Source organism: Thrips palmi, unplaced genomic scaffold (genome assembly GCF_012932325.1).
Source record: "Thrips palmi isolate BJ-2018 unplaced genomic scaffold, TpBJ-2018v1 HiC_scaffold_2, whole genome shotgun sequence".
Classification (NCBI taxonomy): Eukaryota; Metazoa; Arthropoda; class Insecta; order Thysanoptera; family Thripidae; genus Thrips; species Thrips palmi.
The window spans coordinates 6,207,389-6,220,583 of record NW_023144629.1 but is presented as its reverse complement, the minus strand read 5'-3'; the positions used below and the strand labels follow the sequence as shown (position 1 = coordinate 6,220,583).

At 46.3% G+C, this 13,195-nt stretch overlaps 5 protein-coding genes across 8 annotated transcripts; 4 read left to right on the top strand and 1 right to left on the bottom strand.

Moving 5' to 3' along the window:
• Positions 1-19: 19 nt before the first annotated feature.
• LOC117647772 (elongin-B-like) lies at positions 20-2,596 on the top strand. 3 transcript variants are annotated; one of them, XM_034389679.1, is made up of 4 exons: positions 20-210; positions 779-872; positions 971-1,115; positions 1,205-2,596. In XM_034389679.1, the coding sequence occupies exons 1-4, from the start codon at positions 208-210 to the stop codon at positions 1,314-1,316; spliced, it is 354 nt and encodes a 117-aa protein (XP_034245570.1). In that variant the 5' UTR covers positions 20-207; the 3' UTR covers positions 1,317-2,596. The 3 variants fall into 3 exon arrangements, with proteins under 3 accessions (XP_034245570.1, XP_034245571.1, XP_034245569.1); XM_034389680.1 differs by lacking the exon at positions 20-210 and adding an exon at positions 270-289; XM_034389678.1 differs by lacking the exon at positions 20-210 and having other exon boundaries at positions 731-872.
• Positions 2,597-2,681: 85 nt separating this feature from the next.
• Positions 2,682-5,229, top strand: LOC117647437 (SET domain-containing protein SmydA-8-like). The gene is made up of 7 exons (XM_034389179.1): positions 2,682-3,063; positions 3,143-3,551; positions 3,637-3,769; positions 3,864-4,027; positions 4,103-4,306; positions 4,634-4,733; positions 4,914-5,229. The coding sequence occupies exons 1-7, from the start codon at positions 2,903-2,905 to the stop codon at positions 5,216-5,218; spliced, it is 1,476 nt and encodes a 491-aa protein (XP_034245070.1). The 5' UTR covers positions 2,682-2,902; the 3' UTR covers positions 5,219-5,229.
• Positions 5,230-5,599: 370 nt separating this feature from the next.
• LOC117647209 (ovarian-specific serine/threonine-protein kinase Lok-like) lies at positions 5,600-8,113 on the top strand. The gene is made up of 8 exons (XM_034388847.1): positions 5,600-5,868; positions 6,059-6,367; positions 6,444-6,571; positions 6,654-6,776; positions 6,860-7,063; positions 7,142-7,353; positions 7,424-7,619; positions 7,690-8,113. The coding sequence occupies exons 1-8, from the start codon at positions 5,730-5,732 to the stop codon at positions 7,903-7,905; spliced, it is 1,527 nt and encodes a 508-aa protein (XP_034244738.1). The 5' UTR covers positions 5,600-5,729; the 3' UTR covers positions 7,906-8,113.
• A 68-nt stretch (positions 8,114-8,181) lies between these two features.
• LOC117647208 (probable ATP-dependent RNA helicase DDX56) lies at positions 8,182-10,715 on the bottom strand. The gene is made up of 8 exons (XM_034388845.1): positions 10,516-10,715; positions 10,242-10,403; positions 10,017-10,151; positions 9,716-9,906; positions 9,371-9,631; positions 9,111-9,284; positions 8,395-9,040; positions 8,182-8,281 (listed from the first exon to the last, which is right to left on the bottom strand). Exons 1-8 carry the CDS (start codon positions 10,573-10,575, stop codon positions 8,216-8,218), a joined length of 1,695 nt encoding a protein of 564 aa, XP_034244736.1. The 5' UTR covers positions 10,576-10,715; the 3' UTR covers positions 8,182-8,215.
• Positions 10,716-10,734: 19 nt separating this feature from the next.
• LOC117647211 (pre-mRNA-splicing regulator WTAP) lies at positions 10,735-13,158 on the top strand. 2 transcript variants are annotated; one of them, XM_034388849.1, is made up of 4 exons: positions 10,735-10,889; positions 11,103-11,449; positions 11,538-11,996; positions 12,091-13,158. In XM_034388849.1, exons 2-4 carry the CDS (start codon positions 11,119-11,121, stop codon positions 12,747-12,749), a joined length of 1,449 nt encoding a protein of 482 aa, XP_034244740.1. In that variant the 5' UTR covers positions 10,735-10,889; positions 11,103-11,118; the 3' UTR covers positions 12,750-13,158. The 2 variants fall into 2 exon arrangements, with proteins under 2 accessions (XP_034244740.1, XP_034244741.1); XM_034388850.1 differs by having other exon boundaries at positions 10,753-10,889; positions 11,108-11,449.
• The last annotated feature ends 37 nt before the right edge of the window (positions 13,159-13,195 follow it).

The window sequence follows — 13,195 nt, the reverse complement described above, 5'->3', positions numbered from 1 at the left end:
GTCTAACCCCCTCTCCACCCCATATTTTTCAACCACCCACCCCCTCACCCCAAGTCTCCGATCGACAGGCCACGAAAAAACAGGCCCTTACAAAACTGGAACTAGAAATTCAAGGAATTGTTGCGGTGAGCGAACGAACCCGTTCTCGGCCTCGGAGTGGCGTCCACCTCAGGGTACCGACCGACTAGGTCGCGAACCGGCGAAAACATGGTGAGTGGTTAAGCATCGCGGACAGGAGCGAGGTTTGGCAGCCGCCGGCTCCATACTCATCAGCCATTTGGAAAAAAAATTAAGTCGCTGAATCTTGGCCCGTGATCGATTTGGACTTTCGCATTTCCTGGGTGTTTTCTCCGGGGATCGTGGTGGAAGGGCTGTCAAGTCTGAGCGCTCCGCCCGGTGGACGGATCAAGTGCAGTCAGACGGTCTTGTCATCGAGAAAAGGCTTTCTGCTGTCCCGCGAGGGTTGTTGCTCGACATTGTTTGGGTGTTTCGAACGTTGTTGCTGTCCTTGCGGAAATTCTTCTTGCCATTTATTTTTCGGTGCTCCTATCATTTCGGTATAGGTTTATCTAATTTACTATTGGGACGCCAGGGATTGTAGGCAATTTTTATTCGTATCATAAAATTTTACGTCGTTGACCTACTAGATATTGGTTATTTGACAGACTTTGTACCTTGAAGCATTGCATTACAACTCTGGCTGGTCAGTTGTCAGTAAAACTCAATCCTTTCTAGTTGTATGCAAATGAGTAATAGTATGTTATTTCCATTTTTACAGGATGTCTTTCTCATGATTAGAAGAAAGAAGCTAACGATATTTACCGATGCTAAGGACTCCACTACTGTACTGGAACTAAAGAAAATGATAGAAGGTAATGAGGTCTCATATTTATATTTGAGGTTTTGTGATAATGTAGGTGATCAATCTTTTATGTTTTTTTGTAAATTTTATTTTGTTTTTTCTCTTTAGGCATTATTAAAGTCTCACCTGAAAACCAGCAACTTTTTAACAAAGATAATGTTGAAATGGATGACCACAGAGCATTACAAGACTATGGCTTGACTGCTAGTTCTGCCAAGGCTCAATGCCCCGCTCAAATTGGGCTTGCTGTTAGGTAAGTGTTAAATAACTCATTATTTAAAAACTAGCAGGAGAGTATTTGTCTTCTGATGCCAATAAATCCATTATTGTACCTCATTACAGGGGAGAAGATGGCAGCTTTGAACAGTTGGAGATGACCCCCTACTCATCCCCACCTGATCTGCCAGATGTAATGAAAAACTCAGAAGCAAATGGTGCGGAACTGCCGTCCTGAGTTTTAGCACGCCTCTCTGGTCTCCAGCTGTGAGCTGTTTGGAACCCCTGCTGGTGTATGCTTAGTGTATTCCACTCTTTTTTTTTTTCAAGCAACAATAACAGACCATAAATGTCCAAAGATTATACTTGAGTTCACCTTGTGGGGAAAGAGGGTTGTTATTGGTTAATTTATTTGCTAGTTGCACCCATCATCAGGGCACACCCTAGCAGGGTGAGTGAGACCATGTAGAGGAAGCAAGCTTTTGGCACGTGCACTCAATTTTGAAAAAATCACTTTGGGTGAAAATTTTGTGTCTTGGTGATGTGACGCTCATTATTCCACATTGCAATTGTGTTCCGTTTAGGCATGTTTTTTTTTGTTTTAACTTTTCAATTCCTCAAGTTGTGAGCTGTTGTGCTGGTCTCTTGCTAGTTTCCCAACTTCATTTATCCCCCAATAATACGTTCTTCACTTCTGTGTGGTTTAGTAGTATAAAACCTTTTGTCAGATGAACATAATTTTCTAGTGTACAAGAAGCTTTGTTCTGTGTTCCCAACATCATTGTTGGTTTGTTACTTTCTCAGTTAATGTATTCAAGTCATAAGTGGAACAATTATGCACCTGAAACCGAGCCCAATGAATGTACTGATATATCACAAATTGCTTTGGTTATTTCATGTACATTTATTTTATTTCTATGTAACTAGGTTCAAGTTGTTTAATTTATTGTTAGAATGAATGAGTAAACTAAGGCTGTAATTTTTCTTTTTTTAATATATAAAGTTTGATTGTGCCGCTCTTCAATTTCTTTTGACAATTCTTACAGTTAATGTTTATTCATTTCATTGTTTTATTGCAATGAGTTTCTTGTATTTTTTCAAAGTTGAAAGATCAAATTATTGGTGAATTTTAAATGTGTATAGTTAACTCCCTACCCCACATTCTCCCCCTTAAACTTATTAGTGTTCCAGACTAGTACCTGTTGCTTTTGTTAGTTCAAACTTAAGAAAGAATTGATCCTCACCAACGACTTCATGTTTACTTGGCTCTGAGGGTTGTGTTTAAACTTAAAAGAAAAAGAAGTCTCATGTATTTTGTTAATATGTCAGACATTGATATTAATTATCTAATGAATGTCTTTTAAAAGAAAGATGTAAACCAGCCTGATAAACCCTGGTGTTCCAGATTGCGTCCTGTACAGGACAAATGTGCAAAGTCAGCCACCAACGGCTGTTCTGAAAAAAAAAAAAGATCTATTGAAAAATTGCAAGTAATTAAATCTTTTCGGAAGCACTGAACATGTTGTCTTTTTTGGACGCTTCGCCCCGCCCCTTTCCTTCCCTGAAGTGGCTTCACTGCAGCCACAGCCTAGGCTGCCCAGTGCTGCCTGCGAGTCTAGTGGCGCCTCCGCCCAAGGCGGCCCAGTTGAGAGCGGACCCCTCCTCGGTGCCCTTTCGTCTAAATATACCCGGCAGTCGCCACGTCGCCGGGCGGCGTTACGCGTCGCACGCTCGCGGTGGAGCCCCTCAAGAGCGCCGGTGTGATGGCGGCCAGGGAGTCCTGGTGACGGGGACCGCGAGAACCTGCAGGTGGACGAGAAAGCCATGGCCACGCTGTGCGCGCTGTGCGGGGCCGCGGCTCCCACGGTGTGCGCCAACTGCGGCACGGCGGCGTACTGCAGCAAGGAGCACCAGAGGCAGCACTGGCCCGAGCACCGGCCGGGCTGCTTCCCGTGTACGCTGCAGCGCAACGAACAGCTGGGCAGGTGGGGCCCTCCGAGAGGCACTCGCGGTTACCGCCGACGCGGTGCTCCCGGGTGTAACATCGCCGTCGTCCTGCCGCAGGTTCCTCTCCACGAGCCGCGCGGTGGCGACCGGCACGCTGCTCGTCAAGGAGTGGCCCCTGGTGGCGGGGCCCTGCGCCGGGGCCCGGCCGCTGTGTCTGGGGTGCCACTGCCCCCTGCAGTCCCTGCAGGGCCCACGGCCGGGTGGCTACCGGTGCACCGGCTGCGGGGCGGCCGTCTGCGACGCCGAGTGCGAGAAGCTGGCCGCACACAGCGAGTGGGAGTGCCGGGTGCTCGGCGCGGCAGGCGCACTGCTGGACGGCCGGCCCGAGCTCGTCCTGCCGCTGCGGTGCCTGATCGGGGTGCGCTCCGGGACGGCCGCCTGGAAGTCCTTCCTGGACCTGGAGGCCCACCTGGACAAGCGGCGCTCCCGGCCCGTCTGGGAGGAGCGCCAGAAGGGCGTCGTGGAGGTGCGTCGCTCTGTCTCTCTCGCGCCTAAAGGGAACGCCCCATGAGTGTGAGAGAGACAGAGCCACTTGCCGCGTCGCGTTGCAGGTGCTGCGCGCCGCGGGACTGCTGGCGGCGGACGGCTCCGAGGATGAGCTCCTGCAGCGGGTCTGCGCCATCCTGGACGTCAACAGCTTCGAGGTCCGCGGGCCGGCACAGGGCTTGGCGGGCCAGCAGGCAGGTACACCTTCCCCCTGGTCCAGCCAATCAAGTTCAAGTTGCCATTGATCCCACGCCCCGCTAAGCCAGCCACCACGGTGCCGCTCCGCTTGCAGGCGAACAGCTCCGCGCCGTGTTCTTGCGCGCCGCCATGATGTCCCACAGCTGCGTGCCCAACGTGCAGCTGGCCGTCGACGACCAGCTGCAGCTGACGGTGCGCGCCACCTGCGAGATGCCGCGCGCCTCCGCCCTCAAGTACAACTACTGCGAGCTGCTGGAGGTGAGCCTCGCGCGGGGAAGTCCCACACCGGACGACGGCAGTCTGCAGTGTAGTGACTCTTTCCGCTGTCCGCAGACGACGGTCCGTCGCCAGGAGCACCTCCGCGAGGGCAAGTACTTCGAGTGCTCGTGCGAGCGCTGCGCCGACCCCACCGAGTGCGGCACGCACCTCAGCTCCCTGTGGTGCCCGCACTGCCAAGCGGGCCTCGTGTCCCCGGTGTCCGCGGCGTCCCCGCCCCGAGCAGAGTCCAGGACGCCGACGGCGCCGCGCTCCAGGAAGCCGCTGCCGCCGGGGGTGGCGGCCCTACCCTCGTCGTGCTCGCCGAGGACGCGAAGGCCGCCGTCGCCGTCCTCGTGGCGCTGCGGGGGCTGCGGGGGCGCCGTGTCGTCGCGCGCCGCCCTGTCCGCCTCGCGTCGCTGCGCCGAGGCGTGGGAGAGCGCGCGTCGCGGCCAGGACGGCGACGACGGCGAGGACGAGGCGGACGCGCGCGGCCTGGAGGCGCTGCTGCTGCGTCTGTCGCGCACCCTGCCGCCCCAGCACGCCGTGCAGCTCTCCGCCAAGCAGGTGCTGGTGGCCATGTACCGCGACGCCGTGCTGAGCGCGCGCCGGCCCGCCGCGCACGCCCTGCAGCGCATGCAGCAGCTCTGCCAGGAGATCGTCGACGTGCTGGAGCGCCTGCTGCCGGGCCGGGTGTCGCGTCTCAAAGGTCCGTAAGGCAGAGCCCCCAGGGCTGCGAGTTGGAAACCAAGTCGAGCGGATTCCAAACGAACTCGTCTGTTTTCCGTCGCTCCGTCTCTCTCGCACTCATCGGGCGCCGTACAGAAGCGAGAGAGACGGAGCGACGAACTCGAGTTCGGGAATCAGTCTGCTGCCCGTTCTGCCACAGGCATCGCGCTGCACGAGATGCACGTCGCAGTGGCCCTGGGCGGCGCCCTGGGCGGCCACGACGGCGAGGCCCACCACCTGCAGCGGGCTCGGGACCTGCTGCAGGCCAGCCTGCACCACCTGCAGCACGAGCCCAGGGAGTCCCCCGAAGGCCGCCTGCACCTCCTCGCCCTGCAGGAGCTCGACGCCGTGGAGGACAGCATCCGGCAGGACATGGTGGCGCAGCTGGACCCGCACAAGTCCGGGGGCGCGCAAGCCACGCCCGGCAAGGCGCGGCCGGCGCGTCGCGGGAAGAGGAGGCAGTGACACTGTACCAATGTGCACCTTTCAAATAAATCCTTCAACTTTCGCAAAACTTGTCTTAAATTATTTTGCGGACGAGGAGTGGAGCGAGGACCAAAGAACAGCAGAGAAGGGGAGGGGCGGGGGAGAGGAGAAGGGGAGGGGGGGGGGGTGGCAACCTGGCAAGCAGGTGCAGCAGGTGTCCGTTCACACACGCCACGGTGGTTTCGATTCGCATAGAAGACAGCTCTTTGAATTTTCCGTTGTTTGATGTCAGCCTGTCTCGCGGCATCAATCTTGCTCTCAACCACTTCAGACGTCCTAGAAAACTGAGTCAATCGCGTCTGCGAGCATATCTTAGGTTGGTAACCATGCACTGTCCCTTTAAATGTTGCCGCCCGCGCCACTCCCCCACCCCCATCCCCTTTGTTTGTTGCTGTTGAGGCATGTTCTGGACCGGCATGGGTTGAAGCGGCAAAAATTTTGGCGAACCATCAATATCCGCACCAGACCAGATCCTTTCCGATTGTGAGTGATGGAGGCGTATACCGAAGAAACTCAAGAAAGCACCCAGCAGTGCTCGGAAAGTGGGTATGAAACACAATCCCAGACCGAGAGTGAGCCCCATTTTTGGGGGCGCCTTTACCCTCTCAAGGCGTCACTCGACGCTGTAGGTAGGTTAAGTCTTTGGGTCATTGTTGAACTTGAACGCTTCTAAGCCTCTCCCATTCCTGTCCGTCGCTCCTGCCATAAGCAAGAGGTTTCTTCTGCTGAGCTGTCTTATTTGTCAATGTACCCCATAATTTGAACAGTATGGTACGATGCATGCAACTTGAATGCCAATTGACTCCGACTCTTTTTCAGATCTAATCCTTGACAAGTACACGTTTGGACAAGGAAATGACGTGGACGTTGCTCTCTGCCGGGAGCAAATCCCAGAAGGAGTGTTAAAGAATTGTAGCAAGAAACACTTCTACATAGAGCGGCAACAAGTGAATATCATGGGCGCTCCTGCCACCAGAGTGGTGCTCATAGACACGAGTTCGAATGGGACTTACATTAATGGGCACATGCTGAAAAAAAAGAAGGAGGGAGTACTTAAAAAGAAGATTTTAGCTACAAATGATGTGATTGGCTTTCCTTCTGTGGGAAAGCCTGCTCGTGCCTATGAAGGTAGCACACGTTTTGCCCAAGGCTTTACTATGTCTAGACCTATTAGGGTTTCTTTACTGTATTGTGCTTGTTGCAGCTTATGTGTTTGTGGATGCGCTTATGCCCCAGAGCACAACCATCCCACATTCCGTTAGAAAAAAATATCATATCTCTTTTCGCCTTGGAGCTGGCACATTTGGTGAGGTTTCTCTTGTCTTCAACAAGGTAGGTATTCAACAATCCATTAAATAATGCACTGTTACTTTATTAATTTGTGATGATCATCCTACATTTGCACATTGTACAGGTCAGCAAACGACCATTTGCATTGAAAACAATCACCAAAGATATGCATTCCACTGGAGCTGTTCTCAATTCATGCAAAAAAAAATTGTTAAATGAGTTGGATATTCTTCAAACTGTTAATCATGTGAGTGTTACTTTCGGCATTGCTTTAATTTATTATTATTTACCAATCAGCTCTGCCAATTCTTTTAATTTGCTCCTTTTCAGCCTAATGTTATCAAGTTAATGGATGTTCTTGACTGCAAGATGGAGCAGTTTTTAATATTAGAGTACATGGAAGGCAAAGATTTATCTCATAAAATACATGACTGTCAAAGATTGAAAGAGGATACTGCTAAACTGTACTTCTACCAAATTTCATGTGGTGTCGAGTATTTGCATAGCAGGGGCATTATCCATCGGGATCTCAAGGTAATTTTTTTCTGACTTTTATGGCTTTCTATCATTTTGTATATTTCATTTTTTCACTGTTTTTTCTTTTTTCTAAAGCCAGCAAACATTTTATTGGCTACCTCAAGCGATGAAACACTGGTTAAACTGACGGACTTTGGTCTCTCTAAAGTTCTTTCATCATTCACCATGATGAAGACTCTTTGTGGGACCAAAATGTACGTTGCGCCTGAGATCGTATTTGGAGGAGGGTCTTTTGAGTACACAAAACAAGTCGACATTTGGAGCTTGGGTGTAATTTTATACGTTTGGTGAGTGATTGAAAAGGGTTGTTAATTTATAATTTGTGATAAGAATTGAATTTAATTCCAAATTTTGAAGTTTGTCTGGGATAGAGCCATTCTGCTCAGAACCCGAAAATATTCAGGAATTAATAAAGGAGGCGATCTACACAGTGCCCTCTACCATATGGGATCCTGTTTCAAAAGATGCAAAGTCTCTCATCGACAGGATGCTGATGGAGGATCCTGAAGAAAGAATAAAAATCAGTGAAATTCTGAATGAGAGATGGTTTCAGGTACATTAAATATTACCTATATTCAATTAAACATATAGTATTTGTGTTAAGTCATCACTTTTCTATGCAGGACGATTGCAATATGTTAGCCAAAGCACATGCACTCTGCAATGATGAGCTTTCGGAAACAATTACAATGAGCTCTTTTAATTCATTGGAAAATCAAAGTGTTGTTCTGAACTCCAGTTGTGATGTTACCCTAAGCCCTCCACAGAAGAGATTGAGGGGTGATTACACCCTGAACACTAGTACTGATACAGGCACTATCAGTGCCTCAAAGTGGTAATGCCATAATTAAGTGCCTTGTGATGTGTGTGCATGATGTGAATTTCCTTTCATTTCTCTTGCCATGAAGCTTTTGTGTTTATGTCTCTTAATTCGTCGTACAAATAGAACTGACAGTATTATTTGTTTACTTTCAAAGTTTATTTCAAACTTTGTTACCATTATTTAGAAGTAAAATAAAACTATGGTTATTTTCACTGTTTGATAAATGAATTGCAAATTATTGAAACAATCTTTCTCATCCCCATTTTGTAATACGCATGGATTCATCAACAAATTAAGTTTCAAAGCAAATTTTATTGTAACAAACACTATTTCTTTTGCCGCTTCCCAAATCCTTCAAATTCCATACTCATCAGTGGATTGCTCCTTGCAGCCTGAAAACAAAACACCAAAGGTTAATATAAAAGATCCAAAATAAAACATTACTCATAAATCTCAGAGCTTTTTTGTTCAAACATAAATGAAAAGTTATGCACAATAAACTTACAAGGAACATCTCTTGTCTAGGTGTCTTCTGGTGAAAACGGCGCCGTTTCCGATTGTGACCAATTCCTGACAGCTTCCTCAAAGCATCAGGAACAATATAATCTGGTACATTAGCTAAATGGGGATGTACTTTGACTGTGTGAAGAGCCTTATCATGTCTCAAGGATTGTAAGTCCCGTGGGTTGTCCTCAAAATAGCTCTTGAGTTCATTGGTGTTAAATAATTCTTGTTTGATCTCCTTTATACGGGCTTCTCTTATTGCAATTTTGGTGACTGCTGTCCATGCATCCCTGGCGCGATACCTAAAGGCTTCTACTTCTTCCAATTTAAATTGGTAAGCTTTCATAACATTTTCTTCTACACTATGTTCATTTTTTAAGTAGTTTTCAACTTGGTGCATACGAGGCTGTTCAAGGAGGCTCACAAAAGACAAAGCCGTGCCCTTGTTTTTTCCACGGGCAGTTCGACCAGCTCTATGGATATATGACTTGATGTCCAGAGGGAAGTCAAAATTGATAACATTGGAAACAAATTGAAAGTCAATGCCCCGGGAAACACCAGATTCTTTGTCACTCTTTCTTTTGCTTGCCTTCTCCTCCGCTTCTTCTTTTTCTTCCTTTTCCTCCTTCTTCTTCTTCTTTTTCTTTCTAGAGAACGAGAAAGACAGTGAGTGAAATAGCAGAAATTAAATTAAGAAGAATTTTCAATGACACTTACTTTTGAGATGAGCTTGCTGTCGCTGGTTCGGCAAGCACAGTTTCATCAGATGCAATAATTATATCATAGATGCCCTCATTAAATTGATTGACGGCATGACACCTGGTGGCAGCAGGTAGTTCTGAGTTGAGCACCACTGTTCGGACATTGAATTGTTCCAAAAATAATTTGAGCCTGAAACAATTGAATTATATTGTTGGAATCTATTCCAATTGATACTTATTATCAACAGAGCAAAAGTGTAAATACAACAATCTTACTTGAAGCAACGATCGACATTATTTACAAAAATGATCGTTTTGCCACGAAGTAAATGTAATTTAATAAGTGCATAGAGAATGGCTGCTTTATCCTTCTCTTCAGCAAACAGATGATAATGTTGGAGCTGAGATGTTGGTGCAAGAGATGGTTCTTCTAGTTTCAGTGTTACAGCGTTGTGGAGAATAAGTTTCTTCAGTTGCAGAACATCATCTGATAGTGTTGCACTAGCAAGGATGGCTTGGTAAACAGAAGGCAGAAACCTAAATAAAAGGGACCAGATAAGTGTCAAATGTTTGCTATATATCAGGCTGACCAGATAAAAGGGATTTGAAAAGTAGACCTACTCAAGTAGTGCTGTTGTCTCAGACTCATACCCATGAGCGAGAACTAAGTCAGCCTCATCAATAATAAGAACTTCAAGGGACTCTTTGAGCACCAAACTTCCTGACTTTAAGTGGAGGAGAGCTCTTGCAGGGGTTGAAACAACAACATCTGGTTTACTAACAAGTAATGGACGCTGGACATTTACATCAACCTGTGGAAAAAAAATAGTTCCAGTCAAAAAAGGGACAGCCAAATATTTAGTCTTTTTAATTGAGCCCCAATCCTTCAAGAAAGTCTTGGGGGAAATAGAGGATGACATACTTGGGGCGAAATGTCCAAAATTCTGACATCTCTTGAGCATTTGTAAGTCAGCTGTTCAAAATTTCTTGCAACTTGCTGACACAGTTCTCTTGATGGAGCAAGGACAAGTGCTTTCACTGCTTGTTCTGTGGCAATCTGAGAACATAAAATGCAATACATTAAATTTGAGTAAGTTGAAAAAATCAAAAAAAGGAAAAAAACCTCAACTAGTAAATAGTGGCTCACCAATTTCGAGTTCAAAATCTTCTGAATGATGGGTATCGCAAAGGCTCCAGTCTTTCCTGAACCCGTTCGGGCTTTGACTAACACGTCTTTGCCTTGCAAAATAAGAGGAATAGCTCGTTCCTGGATTAGTGTGGGCTCTGTCCAACCTTCCTTAGCTATAGCCTGAAACAAGAAAAATGGAGAATCAAATAGAAGCGAGTGCACAAAGACCCATATTAGAAACATGCAGCCCATATGACATAGGAGGTTAACCTCCTAACTGTCGGTGACATACCTTCAAAATTCTGTCATCCAGTTCCAAATCGTGGAATTTTACAATTTGAGGTTCGGCCATGGCTCAGTGATGAATAAAAGCGATACCGAATGCACGAGTGTCTTAGTTCTTGTCATCAATCATCATCAAACTGAGCGAAATGCGCAGCCGAACGAACACGCTGCACGGACGACAAGAAAACAAAGAAAACAAACAACAACAACAAACTACGAAGCAAGCCTATTATGAGAAATTGTACATAACTCGAATGTTCTTAACTCTTTGCTCTAGCAAGCCGACCGACATAACAGCAAGGAAGATTTGTGATTCCGAAAAATAGAAAGTCCTTAGAGAGGTGGGACGTGGTCCGAATGAAATCGCGTCTACCATTCTATGTAAGGAACGCTTCGTATGACTTTCTTATCTCAGACAAGCTGCTTTGCTTGTGGTTACAACAGGCAGATTGACAGTTTACATGGTTATAGGATTGGAAACACCCCCGCAAAAAGCAGCATATTCTCACCCTACAATTTTCTTAAGAATGATTTTCTTGTGTCACAAACTTTTGAGGATTTTAACTTGAAATAATTTACCATTTTCCTTCCCAGTACAGTGATTGATATTATGTCAGAAGACAGCGGCCAAAGTGCTACGGGGCAGCCTGAAGAGGAGGGTTCTCAATGTGCATCACCTACCCCGTCTCTGACACCATCTCTACCAGTTTCATTGCCTCCATCGGCAACTCCAGTCAATCCCACCGCACCAGCAACGCCCGGCTCGGAACACTCTGCAGCAGCGTCCTCTGCCTCTGTTCGAAGTGACATAGGGGAACTTCCAAGACCCAGGTTATCAGCTGCAGAGCTTGAATCAATATCTCTATCGGATTTGATTCAAAACTGGAAAGAACTAGATGCCTACACTGAATGGCTCGACAATCAAGCTGCAAATCAAGAGGGTAGGTGTCTTCTCTTGTGCCCTTTGTTTCCTACTTGCATGTTGTAACTTCTTGGAAAATCATAATGGATATGTTTTTACATTTTCAGCCGAAATAGGCAGTCTCCGAGCTTATGTTGATCGTACTAAGACACAGCACGTAGAAGCATGCGCCAGAGAGAGAGCTGTACTTCGTCGTTTGGCTACTAAAGAACAGGAAATCCAAGAGCTCATGTCTCAAATTACTGATCTTAAAACATCAGCCACCCCTTCAGCTGGAAGTCTGCGCTCTGCCTTTTTAGACCCTGCCGTAAATCTTCTTCTGCAAAAATTGCGGTCAGAACTTGTCACTGCTCGGGCACAATTAGAGGAAACTCAAAACGAGCTTAGTGCGTGGAAATTCACTCCTGACAGTAACACTGGTAAGAGGCTTATGGCAAAATGCCGCTTACTATATCAGGAAAATGAAGAATTGGGAAAGGCTGTAGCCAGTGGGCGTATGGCCAAACTGGAGGGAGAATTAGCTCTTCAGAAAACTTTCAGTCTTGAAGTGAAGAAATCACAATCAGGTAAGGTGAAAAGTCACTCTTAAAATATTTTTATCTAGTCTGCCTTATCTTTGTATTTGGTACTAATTTAAATTATTTTGTGTCCCCCCCCCAGAATTAGATGAATTTTTGCAAGAATTGGATGAAGATGTGGAGGGGATGCAGAGCACTGTGTATTACTTGCAGCAGGAGCTGCGCAAGTCTGGGGAAACTATTTCCTCATTAGAGAAACAACTACGAAAGTACAAAAAGGAAAGCGGCAAAGGCAAAGGAAAGCGGACTAGATTAGTTACTAATGAGGCAGGGGAGCAAGTTGAAGAAGAAGTGGACGATGATGATGAAGATGAAGATGATGAGCAAGAGGTTGATCATTGCGATGAAACTGAACCAAAGGAGGAATGGAAGGAGTGTGCAGAAGAAGATGCAGAAGGTTGGGGAGGGGAAGAAGGGGAGGAGTGGAATCAGTGGGAAGAAGAGGAGACAGAGCGCCATGACTATACTGAGGAGGAAACTGCAGGCGAGTGGACAGAGGATGGAAAGCGAACTGTGTGTGCTGAATCTAAGCAAGTCAATAATGACACTGAAAATTCACCTAAAGTTGACAGTGTTAGTTTGAAACGGACTAAAAGTGTAGAAGAATTAGATGACAAATTTGAGACGCCTGTGCGCAAGAAACTGAAGCCTCTCCTTCCCTCCAGTGACATTTCTAAAGAGTTTTCCATCATTGAAGGCCTGGCAGAAAGCACCAGTGCCAACACAAATGAGAATGTGTGAAATTTTGTAATTAATTGACTCCATGAAAACAACCAGTTTTAAAGCCAAGACTATGTGATGATTTAGTTGTAAACGAGCTCATGTACCGGGATCTGGTCTGTTAATTAAGTTTTGAATTTCTACATCCTATCAAACCTGTTATCAGAATGTGTTTAAAAACCATGAATAGCCATACTATAATATTTATGGTTCTGTTATTTGTTATGTTTGTATAGCACTGCATTTTTTTTATTATTATTTTAAAACTCTTGGTTGATAGCAAATTTATTTGTTAACTTCATGGTTACACCTTCATAACATTTTTGACAAAGTTTTGAGATAAACTTCTTTTTGTGTTCTGTTCACAGCAAGCAGCTTTTGAAAAAATCTTGATGGGTGACAAATTTTGAATAAACTGCCTTTTTTGTTATTTCTTTTATCTTACTTTGTTCATTTCCCCATAAAAA